Consider the following 25,705-nt stretch of genomic DNA (forward strand, 5'->3'; position numbering starts at 1 on the left):
CACGGGGCTGGGAGACAAAGCGAGGCGGTGCCCATCCCCGCCGGGCCTCTCCTCCTCTCGTCCTTGTGCCGCCGTCGTCGCCCTCCGGGCGTCTCATCCCGGCCCGCCGGCGGGGCTTGGCTCTCTTCCCCCACACGCACCGGCCCCTCCGCCCGGGGATAGGGGGTGGGCGTAGCAGCTCTCTAGGAGCCTCTGGGCCTTCCCCCCCCGCGGGGCGGAGGCGTCCCGCTGCCTGGGTGACAAAGAGGCGGGGGGGGGCCCGCCCCCCGGGGTGCTCTCGCGTCAGGTAGAGAGCGGTGCCGCCGAGGGGCTCTGGAAGTGTCGGACTCGGTTCCCGCCTTCCGTTCTCGGTTGAACACCTGCAAAGTAATTCTGAAATCTTATTTTCCTCCCTGCGCTTTCGTAGAGTAGCTTGATTTATTCCCTGCTCTCCTACCCTTACTGCCTTCTCCCTTTTGGAAGGGTTTGAATGGCACCGATGGTACAGGAGAGTATACGGAAATATGGTAGCAAGCAGTGAGTGGTGCAGTAAGGTGGCTGACTCACTTGGGCCTGGCCTTAAGAATAGTGATAGTAATTGTAGAGCTTTATGTAAATTTATTGGTTTGGGGTATCAGTGGGACACGAAATAATTTTTCTATCCTAAGTCATCTGTACCTGACCTGCAAGTAGAGTTCTGGTTTTTTGTTTTGTTACAGAGAGGGTTGAAAAGGGACGTATTGCAACTGGATTCCTGATCAAATTCATACTTTTTGCTGCAAGTTTGCTAGTTGTGTAGATCAGTGTTTTTCAAACATCTTTGATGAGGAACTCCACCTTTCTGTAATATTTTGGGCTGCTCTTTTGTTTGTACACGTATTCCTATGTTCTGACCACCCCAACAGCTTTAATTGCCAACCCTAGAGGTAACAGTGCAAAAAATAATAGTGCCTTTTCTTCTTTACTTTCAAATACCCCAAACTCCAGCATAACTGTCCTTGACTCCATCAATAGTTCTTAAATTCTGGACTCCCAAGTTAAAACACTATTGTAGCCTAGCTCTACTGGGTGCGTCTGGAGATGTATTTATCTATCAAGAGCCATTCAAGTGCAGGCAGAATGATTCCTTTGTTATTACTAGTCCTGATGCTGCTCTTAATGATCCAACTGAAATGTCTTTTGAGGTGCAGGCCCTTTCAGACTGGCCCATTTTACATGTGTGAAGGAGAGGAAGAAAACAAAGGCTCAGATATTCACAAAGCCTTTTAATGTTTTGCGGCTTCAGTGTTGCTCCAGAGAGCAGCGTTTCTGATGTTTATATATATAGAACTCTGTTGTCTCCTGCTTTGAGGGCATGAGGAGACAGCACACAGCAGAAAACGTTAGTAGCCCAGATGTATATTTGCATATCCGTGTTGTGATACTGCATTGGTTTGCATCTCCCTTTGTCTGTCTTGAACGTGTGGGACATTTGAGGACAGGACAAAGATGGGTAGCAGTCCCCAACTTTAAAAGCGCTCAACAAAAAGCTAGTTTTTCTGACCATTTAGTATAAACCATATCTTCTGCTCATACCAATATTCACTGGCAAAATTATAGGTATACTTCATTTCCATAAATAAACATTTCTTTTTTTTCTTTGTGCATAAATACTTTGTGCTAAATACTGGAAAGCTCACTTTCTCTCAAGCTTTTTAATACATGCTATTCAATATTTGTTTCAGATTGTTGATATTGTTGTTGGAAAAGATGAGAAAGGCAGAAAGATTCCAGAATATCTGATCCATTTTAACGGTTGGAACAGAAGGTAAGAACCTGTATGCACGGTTTCAGTTCTTCCATTTCTTCCATTTCATTCTGCAAAGAACAGCACAGAATATCAAAGGACTTTGATGTTTGCATGAGTATTTTTGGTTTTGTGAATGCCTTTAATATACTTGCTCATGTTGACGCATTGCTCTGTATCCATAAATTTTAGTGGATCAGTTTGAGAGCCATGAGTTTAAACTTTATGGGATATCTGTCTTTGGCATATACTTGTGGTATATGCCACAAGTATCCTGTGGCATAAACCCATATCCTAGGTTTCCGTTAATAAAAGGAGTTTATACTTTGTTAAATCTAGACCTGGATTGTTTGGTTATCAAGGCCAGTACATGAGTGCGGTCTCTGACTATGATCTATATAGCATGTGTTGGTGCTACAGACACTATCGCATGTTAAGTCAAGGTGTGAGAGATTTTAGATAGCAACACAAGAGTTGAAGCCATGTGAATACAAAAGGATGCAAACCTTGTGATACAGATGTTGCTTCTGAATGACGTGAAAAGAGTGCTTTTTAGATTTAATGTATATTAATTCATTAGTAATCATGAGTGGCATATATTCATAGCCATTAATAATTTTCTTTTGACCTATCCTTAGCTGGGATAGATGGGCAGCTGAAGATCATGTTCTTCGTGATACAGACGAAAACCGCAGATTACAGCGTAAATTGGCACGGAAGGCTGTGGCTCGCATGTAAGACATCCTTTTGGTCTCAAAATGAATGAGAGATTCATTTTCAGATTCAAACATACATCCAGGTGTCTACAAGTGAGCTTGGCCTCTAAGCTCACATTGTAGATGGTAGATATCTACTCAATACAGTCAGTGCATTCTAGAGAGCTACTCTTCTCATACTAAGGTAGATATCTACATATTGTTATTAAACAACACTCTAAATGACTAACACTTAATAACTATGTTATTCTTAACTATTGCTGCGAAATGCCTGTGTATTGGATCTACATCTTCCCAAAGAAATGTACTTGAAAAATAACTTAGGAGAACCTGAAGTATTTTTCAGCCAAAGGCAATAATCTAATATTGGTTGGCCATGGCTTGAGGATCTGCTTGAGAACACGAATATGAGGTAATGTACGGACGTTAAGGTATCCACTCTCAAATAAGCATTGTCCAAATTATTTCAACATTAATTAATGAAAATAACTCGACCATATGTTCCCTGTGCATTTGCATGTAATGTAATTAGCTAGGATAAATTAAATAATATTTGCCAAATTTCAGTGAACCATTTTATGTTCTGTAGGAGAAGAAAGGGAAGAAAGAAGAGACGTTGCAGGTTGCCTGGTGTTGACTCTGTATTAAAAAGCCTTCCTGCTGAAGAAAATGATGAGAGTAGCGAAAACTGTGAGCTTGTTTTCATTTTTCGATAACTGGCATGATGCCTTTAACTTTCTGAGCTAGGGGTACAGTGCTTGCTGTAACTTGCTATTAGGATGACACGAGAGTATCACAGTCCTATTTGAAATATATGCAGGCAGTCATATGAAGAGTGAGCACTATGTTTCATGCTAAGCATCTATTAAGTTAAGATACCTCCTTCCTTCTTGTGTTCCAGAGGCTTTTCCATGTGTCACTTCCAGTCAACTATTCTAATCAGTGATTTCAGAGCTTAATGCTGCTTTGTTTAGCGTAGTATTACTAGGTGCAAGAAACCCTCAGTTTTCTTTGTTTGGTGTTGGGAAACAAGACACTTTCTCTGCTAGTGTCTCTACATATTTTAGAGGACAATAAGATTTTCTTTTCCCCCAGTCTGCCTGGCACAAAGGTCTGTTTCTTGTCAGCTGACTGGCTGATTTCACTCTCAAGCCAGCTCTTTCATTGCATAGCATTTTTCTTTGTAGCTTGAAAACCAGCAGGAACGCTGGCTGGCACTTAACTGACGTTCTGGCAACTGTCACTGCGCAGATCCAGATCTTCTCATTGAATGGTTAATACGTTAATCCCCTGTTCAGAACTAAAGTCCAATAAAAACTGAAAAGATCTGTGAGCGTTCAGAAATGTAGGGAGCTTTTAAAAGTGAGTGTTTTTCAATTACAGAGGATGCAAGAATACTTCTTGTAAACTTCTTGTCTTACATATTTAAAAAGTTTATAGTGTGCTGTAAATAATACTTGTATGTTTAATTCAATTGGAATTATTCATCATTAAATATAACAAGCTAGTTGGGGTTTCTTGGAATTATTCATCCTCATTAAATATAACAAGCTAGTTGGGGTTTTTTGGGTTTTGTTTTTTTTTTGCATTGAGGCCTGAAATTGTTTGGTCTTAACCTCTGCAATGTAATAATGTGAGATAAATATGTGAAATCTCTTTTACACAGCTATAAGTAGTTCTTCTTCTGATGACAGTGATGAAGGAACAGATGAAGAAATAAAAAGTGAAGAAAGTGACATAGAAGAGAGGAGGGAAATGGTATATTCATGAGCTCCTTAACTTAATAGAATTTAAACATCTGTATTTGAAACTGGAAAATTTGAAGTAGATGAAATATAGGCCACATCTGGTTATTTAGCTGGAATTAAAAGCATAATTTTCTTACTCTTGATGCTTACTGTGGTTGAGTTTTTGAAAATTATAGATGTCATATCCTTGTAGAATTCTTTGATACTAATCTAAAAATACACATTGTTTCTTTTCCTCTCTTTCTACACGTAAGGCTTATGTGGAGAAAACATAGCAAACTAGATTATCCAGATTTGTGGGTGCTGTAAACTTACTAGTTTATGCAGCTTGGACAAATCCTAATAGCGGCAGGATCTTTCTGGCTTTTGTATTTTGCTGTGAAATGGTCATGTCTACTCTGGTCTTAAATTAAAATGTAGAAGACTGACTTCAAGAAAAAACATTTATTTTCTCTACATTATCGAAAAGAAAGTACAGCATAAGCGGTTGTTTTGAAGGTCTGTGGCATCTAACTACTACAGTGTGGGTGATCTGAAGTAGGAGAACCTAACAAATTTCTGTTCATTCTTTTGTGTTAAATACTTAAGCAAATACTAGATTTAAAAATAAAAAGTTTTAAAAAATGAATTTGCAGATGACTTGAAAGCAGTATTGTTAAATTGCTTACAGTAAGACTGCTATCTACTTAAATAATTACTATACTTTATATATTTTATTTTTTGCATGAGAACTTGATTGTTATATTGTATCCTGACTACTGAAGTTCTTTTTCACTAGTATTCATAAGCAGATCCAATATATTGTTTCTTGCACTGGTCTGTTGTAGAAAGAAGAACAAGACACTCACACAAAAAGGGACATGGAAGAAAGAGCAATAAGCATAGAAATTCCTGAAGTCTTGAAAAAGAAGCTTGAGGAAGACTGTTACTATATTAATAGAAGAAAACGGGTATGAAATAAAAGCTATGAAATGAGTGTGCACGGCAGGGTGGGGAGGGCATCAAAAGTAGTTCCTGTGTATAACAACTCCTGTTTTTTTGAACTTTATTGCAAAGGTGAGCTTAGACAGTATAAGGAAGAATAAAAGGAGTGTAAGGAGCAGACTTCTCTATAGCTAAAACAGTGAATTGTCATTGTATTTCAGAATGTAACATTTCAGCACCCAATTGTGTTTTAGAGTGCAGATTGGTTTTTTTTAAAGCTGGAAATGTAGTAGGCTTGTTAACCTGACCGTGTTTTTGTTTCTGCAGATGTTTATAAAGGATTGATCAAAAATGCAGTTTAAGGGTTCAAATTAATCACTCCTGAAACAACTTCATGCAATAGAGACTTATTAAACTAGTCGGTACATTGCAAGCTTCTGTTTTAGCTTGGTATACTTACTAATTGTTTTTGTAAGACATTAATTTGTTGTTTCTTTTTCAGCTAGTGAAGCTTCCTTGTCAGACAAATATAATAACTATCCTGGAGTCATATGTGAAACATTTTGCTATTAATGCTGCTTTTTCAGCCAATGAAAGATCTCGGCACCATCAGATGACTCCACATGCTAATATGAATCTTCATTATGTGCCACCAGAGAAGAAGTAAGTAATCTTTAGTCCAGCGCTATTGTCACAAGAAGAATGACCTTGCATTCTGTGTTCTGTTTCAAGGCTGTTCACTTCTGTGAGCTTATACTGTGATGTATGTCTATTTATGGGGCTTAAAATATTTGACAGATACCTATAGTACAGTAACACTGACAATTTGTTTATCAGCGAGGGAGTCCCTATATCTGAAAAGTCATTATGCAAAAGCTTCAATATCTCCTTTTATCATGTAAATTCTTGTGAATATTGTGACCTGTTTTGGAAGAATGTGTTGCTGTTGTCTATGTGAAGAATTTTTTGAGCACTGCGAGAGTATCTGATGTGAGAATTCCCTGCTGAAATAAAACTGAACAGGTTCAGATTTTATAAAGGATTAAAATTTTTATACAAACACTTAGAACTCCAAGTGCAGGTGATTTTTTTTTTTTTTTTTAAATTGACATACCATCTTAAATCCTAGAGTCAATAAGTATGGAAACGATGTGTGTAGTAACACCAATTCTGTTTATTAAAATTGATTGCGTCTTAGTCGCTGTTTTCTCAGCTGAGCTGTATATTCTTCTACCATGCTACAAATGCAGTGTGTTAATCTTGTGTGTTTGCAGTGTGGTTTGGTTTTGTTTGTTTTTTCTCTTATGTTAAAGATTCTCAATATTAGATGAGACTGCATCCTTATCTAAGTCTACACTGGGGTGAAGTCTCGTATTTTATCAAAGAGAAATCTTGACTTCCGTTACCACGTTCTATTTCAATGGTGCATAATTATGCTATTCCTTGCAATATTTTGGTCTATGTGAGTGTCTTGGTTTATATTGATGTCATTCATTATTTGACAGATTAATGATACTTTCCTTCTTTGTAATATAATCTCCCAAACAAGAAGTTAGATGAGACATCGGAAATATGAACAGAAGGTTGTACGCACATTATGATTTTAAAGGTGTATGTTTAAGTGACTTCCTCAATAAAGAAGGTGCTTTAATGAGGAAAATGTGTATAATTTCAGTGATCCATTAAGTAGGAGAGATTCAGCTGACAACTTTATTGTATTGCCCTTACTGCTCTAACACAGAAGGTATTTGACCTTCTCAGATGTGATAGGAGACCATCATGTGCAGAAATTCTGACCCAATTTATATATAGTGGGGTTTGTTTTTCAAAAAAAAAGCAGTAAGTTTTAGCAGGTGGTATGGAATGGTAATACGAGGTATGGAATTTCTAACATGGGTCATTGTGGCAGAATCAAGTTACTGTTACCATACACATATGTGCACTTGAGACGCGAGAGATGAATACCTTCATAGAGGTGAGAGGTGTTGGAGGTGGGCTGGACTCAGTGTTCTTGGTTCTGCTTGTAACGGCACATCTGCTCACCACCTAGCACTGCGAGTCTTTTACACAAGCCCAAAACTGAAATTCCTAGTAGCCTCTAAACATAGTGCTTTGGTTACCAGGAGCAGGCCATTGGAAACTGATCTCCAATGCAAATGTATCTGGTTTTGTTGGTTCACTGGATATCTTTTAAGCACAGCCTTAACTGCATCTTAGTGGCTATAGATCATATTCTGCATATGCCTTTTAGACAGAGATTCAATCTATAGCGTACTTACTTTTTTCTGGCAGGTGCCTCTTTTTTGAGCCTAGTGAACTTAGTTTTTCATGTAAGCATTATTTTGCTTTTCTAACAACTTTATTTACTGTAAAGTAGATTTTATTAGTCCAGTAAATAGTAATACAACAGAACAATTGTATGATTTTGTTTGACCTTATTAAGCAGACTTAAAATTTGTATTTATCTGAAGGTAACAACAGCAATCACTGTCTAAGTACGCTTTTAATCACTCATCGTGACTTAGTGATGAAGTCAGCATACCGTAGTTAAGACGTTAATGATCTGTATTAAAAGGGAATTTCCTACAACTACACTGAAAAATTTTGACATGCAGCTTTGAAATTTGTAATCCTTTTTTTTCTCTAGTGTTGAGCTATGTAAAGAGATGGTGGATGGGCTGAGAATAACCTTTGACTTCACACTTCCATTAATTTTGCTCTATCCTTATGAACAAGCTCAATTTAAGAAGGTGACTTCATCAAAATTCTTTCTTCCCATCAAAGAAAACTCAACAAACACTAACAGGTAGGTTGGGTATACCGAGTCTAATACTGCGTATCTCCTGAGGAAAATGCAATAGAATGTGGTTAAGTCTTCAGAATAGGATGATTTCTCACAGACTTTGACTTAAAAATTGTTTTGATAAAATGTTGAACTTCTCTGTGAATTGCTTGCCTGAATTCAGAATTCAGGTTCTGAATGTCTATCTGGTTAACTTCAAAAGGGGTTTGTACTGACTGGCATAGAGTTATGCTGCAACTTTGTGGGGAAAAAAAATTTACATTGAAATGTAAATTTGTGTTCAGTAACTTTTAAATTTTAAAATAAATATACTTCTGGAAAATAGTATTTAAAAGAAAGCCTCATCACTTTGATAGTTATTGGGAGGAGACTGTCTAATCTGAGTAAGTATTTAACAAGATCTGTGAAACTGGAAGAATCTCTTTTGGGGGAAGAGCCCTGATATCTTCACTTGTGTAAAGCTGCCTTCATTGCCTAGAAATCAGGAGGAGCTTTCCCCAAGTCCTCCTCTGTTGAATCCGCCAACGCCTCAGTCAACCGACAGCCAGCCTACAACAGGGGAGCCAGCCACGCCAAAAAGACGAAAAGCTGAACCTGAAATTCTGCAGTCGCTGAGACGTTCTACACGCCATAGCTCTAACTGCGACAGGTTGTCAGAAAGCAGTGCTTCCCCGCAACCTAAACGACGGCATCTCGAGACCCCAGCTTCTATGCCAAAGCTCTTCTTGCACCTGGAAAAAAGTAGGTTTTGCTCTTTAAATTGTTGCTCTAAACAAGATTTTAAGTCCTGTTCCTTTTGTAATGTCGTGTGGACTGTGAACTAAATGATTGAAGTGGGAATTCATTACTTTTTGTATCAATTATTTATCTCTGAGGCCTTATACCAATGGGAGAAATACAAAGCAATATTCTCAGTACTTTGGTATTGTATTTCTCAACAGAATTCAAGGAGCTGCTTTTCTGTGAGCCTACTTTAGGAGAGCATTTATTGAATTCCAGTGTTCAAGACTTTAAACATTTTAGCAGTAGGCCTTAGTTATGTTTAATGGCTTATAGTTCCATAACACAGATAATAAAACTTTACTTCTGACGTCTTCTGTTTTGTTTTTCCTTCTCTTTTGAAGAAACCCCGGTCCATAGTGGATCATCTTCACCTATAACTTTGACTCCTAGCAAAGAGGGGAGTGCGGTTTTTACTGGTTTTGAAGGTAGAAGAAACAATGAATTGAACGAGGTAACAGATTTTTGTGCTACTATCCTAGATTCAATGATTAAAGGTTTCGTGGATCTCAGAGTAGGGCTATGTAAGAAAAGGGTTTTTTTGTATTACTTCATCTTTGATTTTGAAGTTCTGTACAGACTAAATTATTTATGGTGCTATAAAGATGGCATTACCAACATTTTCATGTTTTATGTATAACCAACATTTTCATGTTTTATGTTTAGGTTTTGTCCTGGAAATTGATGCCAGAGAATTACCCACCAAGTGATCAACCACCACCTCCCTCATATATCTATGGATCTCAACATTTGCTACGGATGTTTGGTAAACTGATGCAAAACTCTGTGCTCAATCAAAATTGCTTTATTTGTTTTCTTTTTCTTTTTTTTTTCTTTTTTTCAGTGACCGTATTTGTGTGATTTTCTGTTTGCTTTATCACATTTAGTTTTATTCTTGGAGAAATGTACATTTCAATCTATTGAAAACTCTTAGGCTGTTCATAAATTCGGTTATCTTTTACTGGCTCTGTAAGTCTTCATTTAATAAAAGTAAACAAGTGTTACTTCCAATACACTATCAAACATCACTAAACCAAGCAGCATTCACTTTCTCAGCATGTTTCTTTTTAGTAAGGCTTCGAAAGATCACTGAGTAACTTCCAAAGAAAAGTGGAGGCTGCAGGGAGAAGAAATTTTTATATTATTATTTTCTGTATAGTAGATAAAAGTAATCAGAAGTTGCTTTTGCAAGAATGGGTGTAAACGTTATTTCTTTTATTTACAGTAAAGCTACCAGAAATACTGGGGAAGATGTGCTTTCCTGACAAAAACCTAAAGGCTTTAGTAAAACACTTCGAAATGTTTCTGAGGTAATGTGACACAATGTACCACAGCAGCGTTTGCATTGTTACATAGATCTAAGTGTCCTGGAATGACGAAGCGTTTTTAAAATAGGATGTTCATTTTCTCTAACTACAAGAGTGTGATGAAATTAATATAAGATTTTAATAATAGCAATTTGAATAAAGATTAGTATAGGATTTTTGATTCTGTAATTCAAATTGAAGGGAACCTGAACTCCCTACTTAAATTTTTCATAAACACAGTGATAGAGAACTGAAGTGTAGAAGTTTGCTAGTATGTGTAGAATGACAAGTCTGACTTGGTTAAGAAGCATGTTTTATGAAGAAATACAAACTCTGCATTGTTATTTTTAAGAGCATAATCTGAGAGTGTTGATGTTGCGTCGATATTAGGGGGAGAAACTTGTGGTTTAGGACATGGATCGATATTAGCAGGGGGAGAAACTTGTGGTTTAGGACATGGTTTTTAATTATGGTAGTTTTTTAAAGAAAAGACTGTCCTAATAGAGCTTTAAACAGAAAGGTTTCTCTGTTATGCAATGTAGCAGCTTGTAGGGGTACCCAAACTCTTTCTGACCACGCTAGCTCCATGGCTGGAGTCAGTATGGTCATACCTGCACCATGATCAGCTTTGTTTGTCAGGTACTCTAGTTAATATCTCTGCATGACACTGTAGTGGTAGTTAGATATCTAGTGTGGCACTGTATTTTGCAGCATTGATACAGTGGAAAATAAATTTGCCAAGGAAAACTTAGAAGAGAGAGTGTTGTAAATGGTAAACATCTGGAACAAATGTGGAAGTCCTAACTTAATTTTGGTCAAAAACTCTTTAAGTAGCCACATGCTGAAAAGTAACATAATGTGGCATTAGCATATCAAAAGTCCTGTTAGAGATCAGGGAGATGAAAACTTTAAAATGCTTTTACTTTAATTGTTTATTGAAAATAAAAGATGTCTCAAATGTTGAAGTTTCTACAATACAAAACTCTTCTCTTGAAGTATTTAATTTTTAAGTTTTTTTACTGATTCCTTTTTACATCTCTGTTTTGTCAGATCCTTGTTAGTATTCAAAATATCTTTAAGTTAAGCAGGATGGCATTAGTGCTTATCATTGGAAACCTATTTTTGCTTGGAGTGAATAGGGTGCTTAACTCACTGTGGGTCAAATCAGTTTTTGTCAGACTTCTGCCTGTTCAGATTCTTCTGTGTTGGTCAGAGCAGGTCTCTACTCTTTAGCATCTCAAATGCAGTTTCTTCATACCCATTCTATAGATGAGCTGTGGTGGGGTGGAATAGAAGGAAGGAGGAAACGTGTCCCTCAGCCCCCATCCAAGTAGGGAGGTGATTAAACTGAAAGTTCTAGTGGTTGTACCCGTATGTGTCTTATTTTTTTTCCATCTGACCATCTTGTTGAAATGTGTAGTCATCTATAAATAGAAATAATTAAAAAAAAAAAAAAATCAGAAGATGTTTCCACATCAGCATTTTTAGGTCAGATAGAACTGTGCTTTTGAAGCAAATCTCTCGGTAGTTCCTGCTTACCATGCTTTGTGTTGCGTTGCAGAGTGCTCTGAGTACACAAGCTGGATTCCTTTTGGAAAACACTTAACCAGAAGTGTGCTCCAGTACTAGGGGGCATTCAGTCCTCAAGACCAGACTACAGCTAAACCAAAATGAGCCCCCCAAGGCAAGCATAGTGTGGATATCTCATATCTGGTACAACAAAATATTCCAGGGCTGTGTGGTTTTTTCAAGTGCTTCCTAAGCCAGTTACATGTATGTTTTGCTGATGCTGTTCTCAAGGTTTCTTTTCTATGCTGAAATAATGGTTTCTGTGGTTTTGTCAGAACTGGTCAAATTGAGAGCCTTCCTGAAAAATCTTCCAAGTTAGTTACTGCTGTAGGAAGCATTTGATCTTAGGTAGCTTTGTCATAAATATTCTTCTTAAACTAGTTTCCTTACTGGATATGCTACTATTCAAATAGGTAACATAGAAACCAATGCAAATTATTAGTTGGTTTTTTTTTTAACGTCTATTCATGGGGCTTTAGGATGTCTTTCATTTGGGTATTTCTTTCTTTGTCCCATATGTCATTGAAAGTGGTCAAACAATTACATTTTCTAGCAACTTGTTCAGACTTGATTTTTATCACAGAAATACTTCTGCATTATCTGTTTCTCATCACAAGAGAACTTGAGGCTGAGGTGACATCTTGTACTAGTTCTTCAATTTTCATGTTCTGTCTTTTACTTTTTGGGAATGAAAGGATTAATGGATGTTTATTAAAAATATTTTCTATCAGTTCTGTTCTGGCTTACCTTTTGAAAGGTAAGAACTGTCCTACATAGTCTGTATGCATTAGATGATAGCAGCCAGTTTACTTAAGATTGCCTAATTTCTTTTAGTGAATTGCTCTTGAGTGACAAGCTGAATACTCTCCTTTTCTTTATTTTTCTAATAGTAGGCAAGGGATTGAAGCTGTCCGCATCAATAAAACTATTTCTGAATCTTCTTTGAGTTCTAGGTCGAGTAGTCCAAGCATAAGTAGTTTATGTGTTTTTAAATAAAACTTTGATGTAGTACACAACTGATTTAGTTCTGGCATAGTTATTTAATTTTGAATTACGATTTTATGGCTAAAATTTACAGTTTCATTTAACATTTGTACTATTAATTTCACGTGGGCTGAGAAACTGAGACTTATTTAATATAACACTTTGTCTGGAAGCTTGTTTTATTGAGCTTACTCAGTACTTGATAGATGCATTGAATGCACTTTGAGATATGCTACATGGGTAATATTTTCCAGTCATGCCCTCAGATTGCTGCTAGACAAGATTGATCTTGGTTTCCCAGACAACATATATTTTTAAGAGCTGTATGAAATACATCTTTGAGGTTCATATTAAGTAGAAGCTGTACCCTTTGTGCTTAGTGCAGCTTTCTACAAGCATGCATAATGAAAATTTCTTCATGGAGAACATGAAAGTTGATTTCTCAATTACAGAATTTGCAGAAGTAAAGAAAATTAGTTTCTCAAGTTAAGTACAAAACTCTTAGTCTTCACTTCAAACTACTTAGGTCTGAAATAATTCATAATACTTGCAGAAGAATAACAGTCTGAAACAGACTTTAGTGACAAACTTGCCAGTTGGTTTCACTGAATTTCACTTACAGTTTGAGTTTAGTCTTCAGGAGCAAGCAGTGGAAGCTAACACAGTAACTGGTGCCTACTGACTGGTAATCTTACTAGCAAAGGACCCCTGATTAAATCTTCCTGCCTGTTTGTAGTTTTTGAGATAGAGCAAGTATTGCCTTTTAACCAATTCCATTATTTGAGCTGTATTTTTAATAAAATGCTGTATGTGCTGTATTATACGACTTCTCTGTATTGTGAGGTGCCTAGCATGCCTCCAGATGCTGCTGAAGTGATGAGAAATGATAGGCAAGAAGGTGCCAGTTTTTGTTTTGCTGTTTCCATTGATTTGAACACAGCCTTGACTTGTAAAACTGTTTTGGGATCAGAGTGGTAACTTCTCAGGACTGTTGACCAATAGGAGATACTTAAAAGTTAGGAAAATAGAACATGTCTGTTTTTAGAATAGCAAGACCCATCTTCACTGAGGTAATTTCAGTCAATGTCGTTTGCATTTTGGGAAAAAAAGCAAAACAAAATGGTACAGCACTTCAGAAGGCCATAGGTATTTTGATTTTCATGAAATACAGAAGAATAAGTGATGAAATATTTCTAAAATAATGCTTCTAAAAATTCTAATACACTTTTCCAGATGAGGCCAATATGTAGTATTTCAGATTGTGTTGTGGTTTAACCCCAGCCAGCAGCTGAGGATCACACAGCCGCTCACTCACTCCCCCCGCCCCAGTGGGATGGAGGAGAGAATTGGAAGAATAAAAGTGAGAAAACTCATGGGTTGAGATAAAGACAGTTTATTTCAATTATTAAAATAGTAGTAATAATAATAGAATATACGAAGGAAGTGATGCACAATGCAATTGCTCACCCCCGCCAACCGATGCCCAGCCAGTCCCTGAGCAGCACCCCCCTGGCCAGCTTTCCCCCAGTTTATATACTGAGCATGACGTCACATGGTATGGAATGTCCCTTTGGCCAGTTTGGGTCAGCTGTCCTGGCTGTGCCCCCTCCCAGCTTCTTGTGCACCTCCAGCCTTCTCAGTCAGTAGAGCATGGGAAGCTGAAAAGTCCTTGACTAGTGTAAGCACTACTTAGCAACAACTAAAACATCGGTGTGTTATCAACATTATTACTAGGAAGAAAATTAGCTCTATCCCAGCCAAAATTGGGACATGATGGAAAACTACATTCTTAATGGTCAAAGACTTTGGTTTTGTTAAAAACCTACTGGTATTGCAAACTCAGTATATCCTATAAGTTGTCTGTTTCATTTTAGATCTCATTTTTTTTCTGATGTTTTACAACCTGCTTGTATCGATTGTGCCACTCTGTTCCATGGGTAGAAAACCATATTTTAATACAGAAAACCGGTATTTTAATACTGTTGAGTATTTTATGAGAAGGAAGCCAAATCAGAATTTGACCAAATTAGAGGGTTGTGGTAACAATTAGAGGGTTGTGATAACAAAATGTGTATACAGAAAGATGACAAGTTGTTTGAAGTAACCTTAAGAAATAGATCACTGGGTTTGATAGCACAGCATTTTCTGAGTGTAATAATTTTATTATATGTAATTGCAGTGGTGAATTATGACCACTAGTCTGTGCTAATGTGCAGTTAATGAGGTTATTAGTGGCTTTCTGAGAATGAAAAAATGAAACATTGCACATGGTGAATGGAATAGAAAACATCTCTAGGTGAAGTTGCTTGTGACAGAGTTCCTGCTGACTGTGACTTTAAGTTGCAAGATGGCAACTGATTAAAAATCACTTTTTGAAAGATCACAAAGAATACAATTCTACTACTGTTTCTTACATTGATTAGGGCTTTTCTATTTGCCTCTCAATTTTGGGATTAACTGGTTACTTGACAAAAAGTACCTGTGCAGCATAGCAATTGTGACATACTAGAAAACCTTATGGAATTGGAGCCTAAATGTGAGAAAATCAAGGTTCTGAGTGTAAATGGACAGGTGTGGGTTTAGAGGCACAAACAGGTAAAGGAACTTTAAAAAAAGTTTTGAAACACTTTGAAATGAAGGCATTCTGCTTGCACAGTGAATGTGTATGCCTTATTTTAGGGCGCTACTACCATTATATTTGGCGTTTGCTGTATTCGCTGAATGGGTGGAAAAGTAACTGCCATTTTGGGTCCTCTCAAACTTTTAGCACCTTTATGTTGAACGCTTTTTAGTCAGTGAGTACCTGGTATTGTACAGGTTCTTATTTTTAGTAGGCTTTTGTTGTCTGGTTGGTCTGCAGAATCTACTCGTGTGTGCTTATTGTTCTTGACTAAGGCTTGATTGCTTTGCCAAAAATACTTCCTGAAACTGCACCATGTGGATTGCTTGTCTTCCTTCTGCTTACCAAATCATCAGGTGCCGGGGTATTTGAATGAGCATATTCCTAATCATAATAGCAGAGGTTTGGGTCATGCATCTAAAGTGAGAGGTGGCCCAAAATATTTTAAGTGTGTTATGGTAGCTTTTTTAGAAGGCAGCTCTAGGAATTGATTCTGGGATCTGTGCTGGCTTTGCCAAAAGTGGGTCTTCATCCTCAAGACCAGCCAAGGACTCCTGCATTGAGCTCTTGTAAGACTGTTTTCCCAAAAGTTCTACTAGAAGTTACCGCTTTTAATTTTCACTCACTCGGCCTGATTTCCGGAAATGTTATTTTGGCAGCTTGGCATCTTCAGAGTTCTCTGCACTTGCCCTTTAAAGGCCAAGGAAGATGATCTTGGTTTCTCTATGTGGATGAGTAATGAGTCCAGTCAACAAAACAAGCCTGTTTGTTCCTTTGGCATGGTTCTTGAGACACTGGATATCAGAATAAACATCTGAAGCTTTCCACTTCACTTGTTCTGTTGGCTGCATTGGGGTTATGATGAACTTTGTGTTGGCGAGCTTTTGCCCTGAACAGCCTTCCAGATGGAGACATGCCTGTTAGTTGGAGAGGGAAGGTGGGGGGGGGCAGATGGTGTTGTATGCTTTTGTGTGAAACTAAGCCTTTTTAGCTTTCAAATCCTGCATTTGAGTAGTAGTCTCGGAGAGGAGATAGCTTCTTAATCTGCAAATGACATTTCTTTTGATGAGGTGACTCCCAGAGTTAGGACCCATCATGCTCTTTAAGCAAATTCCTTTAGATAGATCATTACAGTTGCCTTTCAAACAGCATCTAGCCCAGGCCACTGATCTCATCAAAGCATCTGCTTACATTCTAGAACTCTGTAGTGAAAGTGTGTAACTTGTCACCTTCCTGGAAACTCTTCCTTTTAAGTCTGTATTCTTATACCTTTATGGCTAAGGTTGTCCTTCTTAAAATTATTAAGGTTTTCCTTTGTAATTTTCACACTTTTCAGGATGTCCCTGAGTTTATTGATGTGATGGTAGCTGATGTTTAGAAGAATGTTGTTCTTCATGCAGAGACTGTTCAGGCAATAGGTTGTGTTGATGCTGCCAAGACAAGGACGTTTTCGCTACCAGATGATGCTTTTAAAGCTCATATTAATTCAGTGACTCTGAGAAATGTTCCTGACATATATATGTCAAGTGGCCTTTTAATGTGGATAACGACAGTTCTATGCCTCTTTTTGGTAGATCTGCCTGCGTAACTCTCAGCCAGATGGTAGTATATTTCTGAGGCTATTGCTTGGAGTCAGCTGAGGTAAGCTTGCTTACAGACTGCCACACTTGAAGATCAGAACATAGGAATTCTTCAAGCTAGGTTGCCCATGTGTCTGTTTCCCTTGTCTCCATCCCCTCTAGTCCTTTCTGAAGTGTTGCTCTTCTAGGAACCTGTGGTAGAGAGGGAAATAGCTGCATTGTGCCATGTTACCTCTATGTTCTGAGCACGTGTGTAAAGCGTAAGTATTCTTTTTGTGGATTCTCATGATGAGAAAAAAGTGTGCAGTCTTACATCAGGATGTTTGTGTGGACTGTGCATCTCAAAACTCGGTTACTCATAAGCAGTTTCACTGTGTAGGTGTACGCATATGAACTTGGTAAAAAGTATAAAAATGAAAAAGGCAATAATGCAGGAGGTGACTGAATTTATCAGATTTGTAAGTGAAAAGTAATGAATTTCTGAATAGCTAAATAGCAATGTGCTTTCTGATTTATAGCTGAACATTGGCTCTGCTTGCTACGTACAGCTCCCTCTGTTTTTAAATCTTGGCTCATGACTTGCAGGTGCCAGTGTAATTGATCTTTGTGCTATTTCTGCTTTTCCAAGAGCAAAGCATTAGTGAAATATCCAGTAGCTAAGTCTTATGAGACTCCTAATATTTCTGTGCCAGCTTTCTGCACTGTGATGTAGTTTCAATAGAAAGCAGCTTCAGAAGGGCCACTGCTCTTTGTATACAGATACACAAGGGATGGGGACAGAGGCTGACCTTGTGTTCTTTTGCCTGTTTCCTCCTGCTTCTCTGCAGAAAGTAACTTGTATTTGCTAGCTCTGGGGTATTTTGCTTTTCACAACTGTTACATTAAGAACAGAGATGTACATTTGACTGCATGCATTCTGCCTGCTTTTTTTTTTTTTTGAGTTGTAGCTGTGCCACAAGCATCTCAGCTAAAATTTCTCATCTTTACTAGCTGTCACTTTAGCTTGCACCAAACTGGCATTTACGACTGATGATCTTAAGCAAAAGTCAGGAAATTTGTAAGAGAAAATGAACGTGTTTTCCATTACTTGCCCTTAAAATTCTTGAAACTGTGAGCTACCCAATGTCCTCCGAAGGTTCCTTCGTTTTATTGATGTTCTTTTAAAACATACTCCCTCGTATGATCTAGCACTTGGTACTGTGTTCTACGGAAAGTTATCCAATGACACTAAGAATCTGATTGGCCCTTGTAGTTTGTTTATCTCTTGAAGTCATTAACATGTGTTAATGAAGAATTATTAATCAAATTCCATTTGTGGCTCATCTTAATCTTGTGCAATCTAAGCATGTTAAAAGTTAGACTCAAGTCTGTTAAGTTTTAGGCCTTATCACACTCACTTCATACCAACCCCGCATATCCCAGAAGGTGATTTGTAACTAACTACAGTCAGAGGTCATAGCAGTTGATGACTCAGGTATTTTATTAGCTTCTAAGTTGCTATAATTTCAGTACTCTTTTGTAGTGGTTTCCTCAAGTAAGGGGGGTGTGTGTGTGTGTAGTGCAAATGAGTGACATGTTTCAGTGAAGGTTAGGAGGATCTGATTGTGTGAATTCTTTTTGTGTTATACGTGTGTTATAAAGCATTTTATAAAGTATTAGAGCAATTTATGGCCTGGTAAGCCTAGAAAAGTAGGTGGTGAATGGTTTTAATGATGAGGGCTAGTAAATCACTAAGTAGTGTGGTTCAAACAGTGTATTAATAAATATTGGTGGTTTTAATCTAGATTTTTCTGATTTTTTTTTAGTTCAAGAAAATAAAACTTTTTTTCTGTTCATTCTTTTGCCAAAGTTTAACTAATTTGGATTCACTGCTTAGTAGTTCGTTGCATTGACTGTGAATGTCTTTTGTTCTTTCGGGGGAAAATATTTCACTGCTGTTTTTATTTTATTTAAATGCCTTTATTTCTTTGAATAGGAAATTGGTATAATGCAACTGTAACATGCTGTAATATTAAAAACAATTTTTTGATTTAGCAAAATAGTTTTCATAGGAGTTTTTTTCTAAATTATATCTCAACCTTAATTATATAATCCTTTTTGCTTTGTGCTCTTTAATGAAATTGGAAGCTGCTGTTGGACCCAATGAGAAACCAGCAGAGAAAGAATACTTATAAGTAAAAAGTATGCTAAAGTATTTAATGCACTTAGGATTGCGTGGGTGAAGACGATGTGGAACTTTAAATTTACTTAGCTCTTACACATTTATTATGATAGCTTATGTGGTGTTATAATCCTTTTTGCTTTGTGCTCTTTAATGAAATTGGAAGCTGCTGTTGGACCCAATGAGAAACCAGCAGAGAAAGAATACTTATAAGTAAAAAGTATGCTAAAGTATTTAATGCACTTAGGATTGCGTGGGTGAAGACGATGTGGAACTTTAAATTTACTTAGCTCTTACACATTTATTATGATAGCTTATGTGGTGTCAGTCTGTGGCAGAGCCAGTTGGATCCTTGCTTTAAATACAAGAGAGATCTTTCTCCCTTTTGGCAGTACCTGCCCAGCTGAATATTGCCAGAAATTATGTGCTTGATTAGACACTGTTACGGGTCATGTAATGGAGCCTTTTCTGCTCAATTCCTTAGGTAATGTTTAAAAACAAAAACAAGCTGCCGTTTGATCTTCTGGAAGTGTATTGGTTGTCCAGCCAGTTCAATTGCATGTCTTAAACCTGAAACATTTTACATCAGAAATGACCCTAGGTCCCTCTATACTGTTAATTACAGAATTCCTGTGAAATAAACAAGTACGGAGGAAGTTGACAAAGTGCCTTCTAAATAAATGGTGACACACTGAAGGATTGATTTCTTCTAAAAAAGCTTGTATTTCTCACTGCTTTTCCTAGAATTAATGGGATGTAACCAGTTAGTTATTCCTCCAGTTTAGCACTTGTTTGATGCCCATGTTACGTACAAGGATTGTGTGTGTGTTTGTGAAAACTCAACCTTTGTTCACTTATCTGCGTTTTTGTGCTGTAACCTTTCTGTATGAGCTCTCAGCAATTAAAATATTCCTGATTAAATTTAGATTGCCTTATATAGAGACTCTTGTCAGTATTCTTTGATGCTTTGGCTTTCTTAAGATCAAAGGACATGCCTAGTTCAGGCAGTGTAGCTGTAAGTGAGGTTGGAGAAACATTATGGTTTAATTGCATTCACCTGTACATTTTTTTTTTAATTTGGACTTTCTATGTCCAGAGTATTGGTTATGCAAAACTGGTATTTTTAGCTTCCAATAGTGAAATCATTTCCCTAGCCATTGGTTCTTGAGAGAAAGCAGATTCTGCAAATGCCATTGTTTCTTGTTGTTTCCATTGCTTCCTACTCTAACTCAAAACCTGTAGCTAACATTTTGCCATGTTTATTGATGCTGATCTTTACTATCCAGGTATTTTTGAAGGTCTGTGAGGTTTGGTGGTTTTTTTCTGAAGAACAGTTTGTTCGTGTACTTCAGGGTTTAAGAACAGTCTTGCCCTTTTGCCCCCATTGGTATACCTGGTATCTTTGTATACCAAGGAAAGAGCAGAGAGCGTATAGTCATTTTAGCTATTTGTTACTGGTGTTAGTAGCAGCACTGTTTATTTTCATTTTCAGTCCTAAACCAAAGAAAGAGTTGTATGTTAGCAGAGCAGGAAGACATGATAAAATATTGGGTGCTTGGCTGTTTGAATAATATTTGAAGACCAGCTTGCAGAAATCTGAAATTAGGGAACTGGATTTGCAAAGGATGTGCATTTGTCTGAAAGCCATATTTAAATCAGATACTCATGAGGGGTGGAGACCCTAAATGCACAGACACATGAGAGAAGACAACATAGCTTTACTTACCTTAAAGGATACACTTTGACTTAATGGTTACTGGCCATTTGTATAAGATACTCACATAGCGATAACTGAAAATCCTGGTTTTGACATAGATAAAGATAGTATGCTGAGCAGGTGACTAGCAGAAGTTGCAGAAAGATCCCTTCACTTTTTTTCTGCTGTGATAGTTCTTTGCATTCTTTTCTGAGTGTAGCTTCAACTTTTGGATTTTTTTTTTAATTGAGCTTGAGCAAATTTTTTTAATACTATTTGGATTTGAGAATGATAGGGGAAGGCTGTTTCTCACTATGTAAAACTTGTAAAAATAGGGCAAGCCTTTTGTATGCCAAATTTTAAAGTGTGATAATTCTTAATTCCCAGGCTGTAGTTTTGCTGAGCTTAAAAATTAATTTGAAAATAGCTTTTTCTCTTAAATGTTTCATATTCTGTTCTTTTTTTTGGTGTGCTTTCTTCTCAGGTTTTTAGCAGAATACCATGATGATTTCTTCCCAGAATCTGCTTATGTAGCTGCATGTGAAGCCTACTACAGTACTAAAAATCCTCGGGCAATGTACTGAAGCTATTAATAAAGATTAAGTCCTACTATATGTAGCCCATGACAATGCTGTTTTGCCACGTGGCTACAAGATGAAGATGAAAAAGGGATTAAAACAACTTCTGGAGTTGAAGAAATAGGGAAATATCTTCTGTGATGGTTGGATTACTTAGGAATGGAGAACTTCGTTTCAGAGGTGTGTATAGACGGCGTTGTGAGTTGCTTAGAGGATTGAATATAACTCTGACTCCAGATGAATGGAGAAGCCTTGTTCAGACTTCTAATGCATAGGACTGCATAGGACTATTAAAGAGGAGAGGAGGCAAAAGCAGATGCATTAGCAACAGGACATTTTCATGAAGATAGATCATCATGCTGTGTTTCACTTTAGCTCAACCTCTCCAGCCTGAGAAATAAGACTTGACTACACAGTTACATGAAAAGAATGCATAACTGGTATCTTATGGATTTTTTTCCTCACAAATTGCACTTCATTTTGTGGAACTGTCATGATAGAAAAGATTACTTAATGTAAAGGTGTTTTTGCTGGTTGGCTAGCATGACATGTGCCTCAAGAATGAATTTGTTGCTTGAATGAAAGATGTGTTGCTTACTTTGCATTTTGCAAAGGTGTATATAGCTCTTTTCATGGTAAGGCTGCCAGAGTTCCAAGGAGAGCATACGTTGCCAGTGATTCAACATTTGCCTGGCAAAACATGATTTCCAGAGCCATTATGAAAGAACAGATTTTCTACAAGTAAGCAGAGAAGTCAATAAAGTGGTGGCAGTTTAACTGGCAAACGCTTCTTTTCTTAATAAAGTTCACAGTGGCTGCTGTGTAAATGTGTGATTTTGACTGTCTAAAATGTCTTGTTTGTGCTTGATTAGTATTTTAGAGATTAAGTGTGCTTATCGTGAGAGGTGGGAGCATTGACAACACAGAGAAGCCCTTTCTGTATCATTGGGTTTTCTTCTACAGACTTGAAGGATGTCTCTTTAGACAGTTTTAGCTCTGGAACTAAGAATTCAGTGACAACTGAGTTCCTAGAAATCTGACAACACATTCAGTAGAAATTAATTGAAAAATAATTCTTGTTGTGATTGTCATCAAAACCTTGTCCATGACTTAGAACTCTGGCCTTCAGAATCCTCGGCTATGTCAAGATAGACACAGATTTTAAAGGCACTGGGAGAAAATAGGACTCAAGGCTCATGGACTACTGCATTAATCACTCTGTAATCCTTCCTAGTTCAGAGAACTTCCATTAGAACGCTTACCTGTAATGCAAAACTCAACACACGCCTCCCAGATTTGCAGAAACTAGTAGTTAGGAGGAATCATCTTTCAAATGGAAATGGCAAGCTTAGTCTAAGAGGCCAAACGAAATCTGAAATCTACTGTTGATGTTCATTGTCACTCACTTCTCAGAGGGTACTGGTGTGTTAAAGCTTTTGAACTGAAAAGATAAGGATTACCTTGGTTTTAGCAATTTAGGTTCTGCCTTTTAGAAAAACTTCTATAAAGAGTCTGTTAAACTTCATGGCTGTTAAACGAATGTTTGGCATGGATGCATGCAAATTTGGTGATCGTTATTTCTAATGAGTACCATTTAGTAGTACTACTCTTTTTTAATGCATTTCTGTTGTACCAAAAAAACATTTGTAAGCTTTAGTCCTTCTCAAATTACAGAAGTTTTGAATCTCTAGCAGAATCCAAGTACCTCAAAATCCACTTTGCAAACATGTTTCAGTCTAGGCTTAGACCCTGTTTTTCTAAAAAGACAATTCAACAAAATACTAATGACTATCTAACGAGATTAAGCTTGGAATACTGCCTGAAACTCCATCCTTAATCCTTTCTGTTGCAGAAATGTTAGTGTGTGTGTAATATGGCAAATCTGTTTTTGTTCCACTGTTGGTACCTGTGAGTAGAAGGCAAGTTATGAACAGAGTTTAAACCTTATTTTGTGACTGCGTTTTAACTGTTAAAATGACGATTTCTGCCTGCGGGGGTTATTTAACACTGTTGGTATTGCTTTGTCGATACATTGTGATGATTCTCAAAAGACAATGGGGGGGGATTCTGAAGGTCCAGTTAGTGTAGTCTTTATGCGAATAAGCTTTTATGTAAAATTCTCTTGAAGCTGCTATTGGATACAATATTACAAACTTGCTCTCATAACAACCAAAAAAACTTTTCTCAAAAGTAGCACCCTTTTGTGCTTCTTGACACTTTTAATTGACATGACTTCCCCGGACACTACCTCTTTGAATTTAAAACGTTTAGGTTCATATATTCAGTTATAGTAATGTGCATCTTTGACATCCCCTTCCTTACTGTCACTCCTCTTCTACTGCTTTCCTATTTTTATACCTGATTTTTTTTTTTAAGCTGAAGCAGTGCAAGAGACTTGCAAAAACTTGAACCAGATTGTGTAAGAGGGTAGTTATTACTAGTCGTAAAATACATAAGGACTTACCAGCGTGGCCTCCAAAATTTACTTTGAATGGAACGTTCAAGGGCTCACATGGCTAGGGGAAGCTTAATAGTACAGTTACACTGCTGATGTGAATCTGTAACTCTTTGAATGTCCTTGACTGATTACATTTTTGATGGAATTCACATCCATCTGAACTGATGAAAGAGGTTTCTGCACTTAGCTGTTTGTCATTCGTTGGTTGCTGTTTGTAGAGCTACTCATACCAATGTTTTCTAACCCGATTCAGTCAAAATGGCTGAGGTTAGCTGAAGAAATGTGAAAAGCTGACTGAAGCAGGCTAGGGAGCGTTCACATGGGCGAGTCTGCCAGCAGACTTCAGAGACTTCAGGAGCTGAGCTGAGAAAGCAGGTTAATGGGCAGTAATAGTTTACGCTGGCATAGCTGTTTGCATAACTCATGTGTGCTCTGGTTCTAAATTAGGGGGGGTTGTTTGTGTATTTAAGGAAACTTTACCAGTGTAATTATAGTGCGTACTTAAACCGGTAAATCTCTCCGCTGAAGGCAAGTCCTTGCACTTGCCTTCAAGAGTAGGCCGCTCCAACATGAGATGTGGTGTAGGGTTTTCAATAAGACCATTCCTGGGAGAAGGCAGAGGACAACAATCGCTGCCTGGGATTAGAAGCAGGTAATGCAGCTGATGTGGCACGTGAAGTGTGCTGCCGTGTAAGTACCTGAGATGCTCGGTCTGCACAAATACTAGTAATTTCAGTACCTGCTCTGACTTTGTCAGCGTGAAGGTACCCGAGTAACTTGCCACTGTGCCAGAGAAGTATGAAACGGACTGTAGGTGAAGTGCTTTACATAGATTGTAAAGATTACCACAGAAGAATATATTAAGAGAATATAACTTTAATATTCTTCAGTTTTATTCCTAATTTTAGGCTTTACTTTGTGCCTATCATGCTTCAAAAAAAAAAAAAAAAGCTGTTCTTTCATGTGCACTCTCTGCAGTTGCTGCATTGCCTTTCATTTTGCTACTGTGTTGCTATGTTTTTCAAGCTCCATTTCAAGCTCCTGTTTCAAAGCTCAGGCTCTCATGTAGTGTCTTCCTCCACTGAGATGACCGAGGCAGATGTGACCCAGTACTAATTTAAAGCATGTTCCCTGTCCCGTTCTGAAAGCAAGCTTATGCAGATGTTAGGGTTTCACTTGGCATTTGGTGTGGGCTAACAGCGTGTGTGTGGTCAGCAGTTAAGTCGGAAATATTTAGTGGGAACTTGTCAAACAGCAGTGCGGGATGGCTTTGCTCTGGATTATGCCAAGAGGAATGTCTGCAGTCAAAGAGGAAATAAACGGCTGATTGGAAATAAAAAGCTGTTACTGCTTTTCATGTTTGCATCATAAAAAGTGTTGCCAAGACATTTGGGAAATACACTGGGGAGATTGTTACTGGAGTTAAAATATGTATGTATATATTAAATCCTTCATTTCTTGAAAATTATACATTTTCCCCTCTGGAGCCTTAAGCGTGTCTCCCAAAAGTATGTATGCTGGAAATAAGCTTTTCAGGGCAGGGGGGAAGGAAGGAACGTGTATGATCCTTACCCGAGTCTCGAGTCAAGCCTTTATTGTGGTAGTCGTGGAAATAAGCTTTTCAGGGCAGGGGAGAAGGAAGCAACATGTATGATCCTTACCCAAGTCTCGAGTCAAGCCTTTATTGTGGTAGTTAGCTGTACAAAAGCACAATGCTGACAGCTCTTGGACAGCCAGCCACATCTTAACTTCTGGCCTGGTGCATGTTTGATCGCTTTTAACTTCTTGACCTATTAACAGAGCTGGAAAGCAAGTTTGCACCTCAGGGTGCACAAACTCTACTCTAAATTCAAGGAGAAAATGCCAAATAGCCGTAACACAAGCATACTTAGGCCAAATGCATCAAGAAATACGTTTTTGTCCTGTGTACTCAAGAATCTGCTTTGTGATAGGAGGTGATTGCATTTCATTGCATTAACAAGTCAAGTTACCTATTTATTTTTCTGTGTAAGTACA

At 37.7% G+C, this 25,705-nt stretch overlaps 1 protein-coding gene across 1 annotated transcript; it reads left to right on the plus strand.

Annotated features, from left to right (window-relative positions):
• Positions 1-2,758: 2,758 nt before the first annotated feature.
• MSL3 (male-specific lethal 3 homolog (Drosophila)) lies at positions 2,759-23,372 on the plus strand. The gene is made up of 11 exons (XM_009287842.2): positions 2,759-2,893; positions 3,071-3,171; positions 4,148-4,239; positions 5,057-5,179; positions 5,656-5,816; positions 7,801-7,959; positions 8,435-8,697; positions 9,081-9,190; positions 9,403-9,502; positions 9,962-10,046; positions 21,138-23,372. Exons 1-11 carry the CDS (start codon positions 2,889-2,891, stop codon positions 21,235-21,237), a joined length of 1,299 nt encoding a protein of 432 aa, XP_009286117.1. The 5' UTR covers positions 2,759-2,888; the 3' UTR covers positions 21,238-23,372.
• Positions 23,373-25,705: the final 2,333 nt, after the last annotated feature.

Source organism: Aptenodytes forsteri, unplaced genomic scaffold (genome assembly GCF_000699145.1).
Source record: "Aptenodytes forsteri isolate BGI_AS27 unplaced genomic scaffold, ASM69914v1 Scaffold200, whole genome shotgun sequence".
Classification (NCBI taxonomy): domain Eukaryota; kingdom Metazoa; phylum Chordata; class Aves; order Sphenisciformes; family Spheniscidae; genus Aptenodytes; species Aptenodytes forsteri.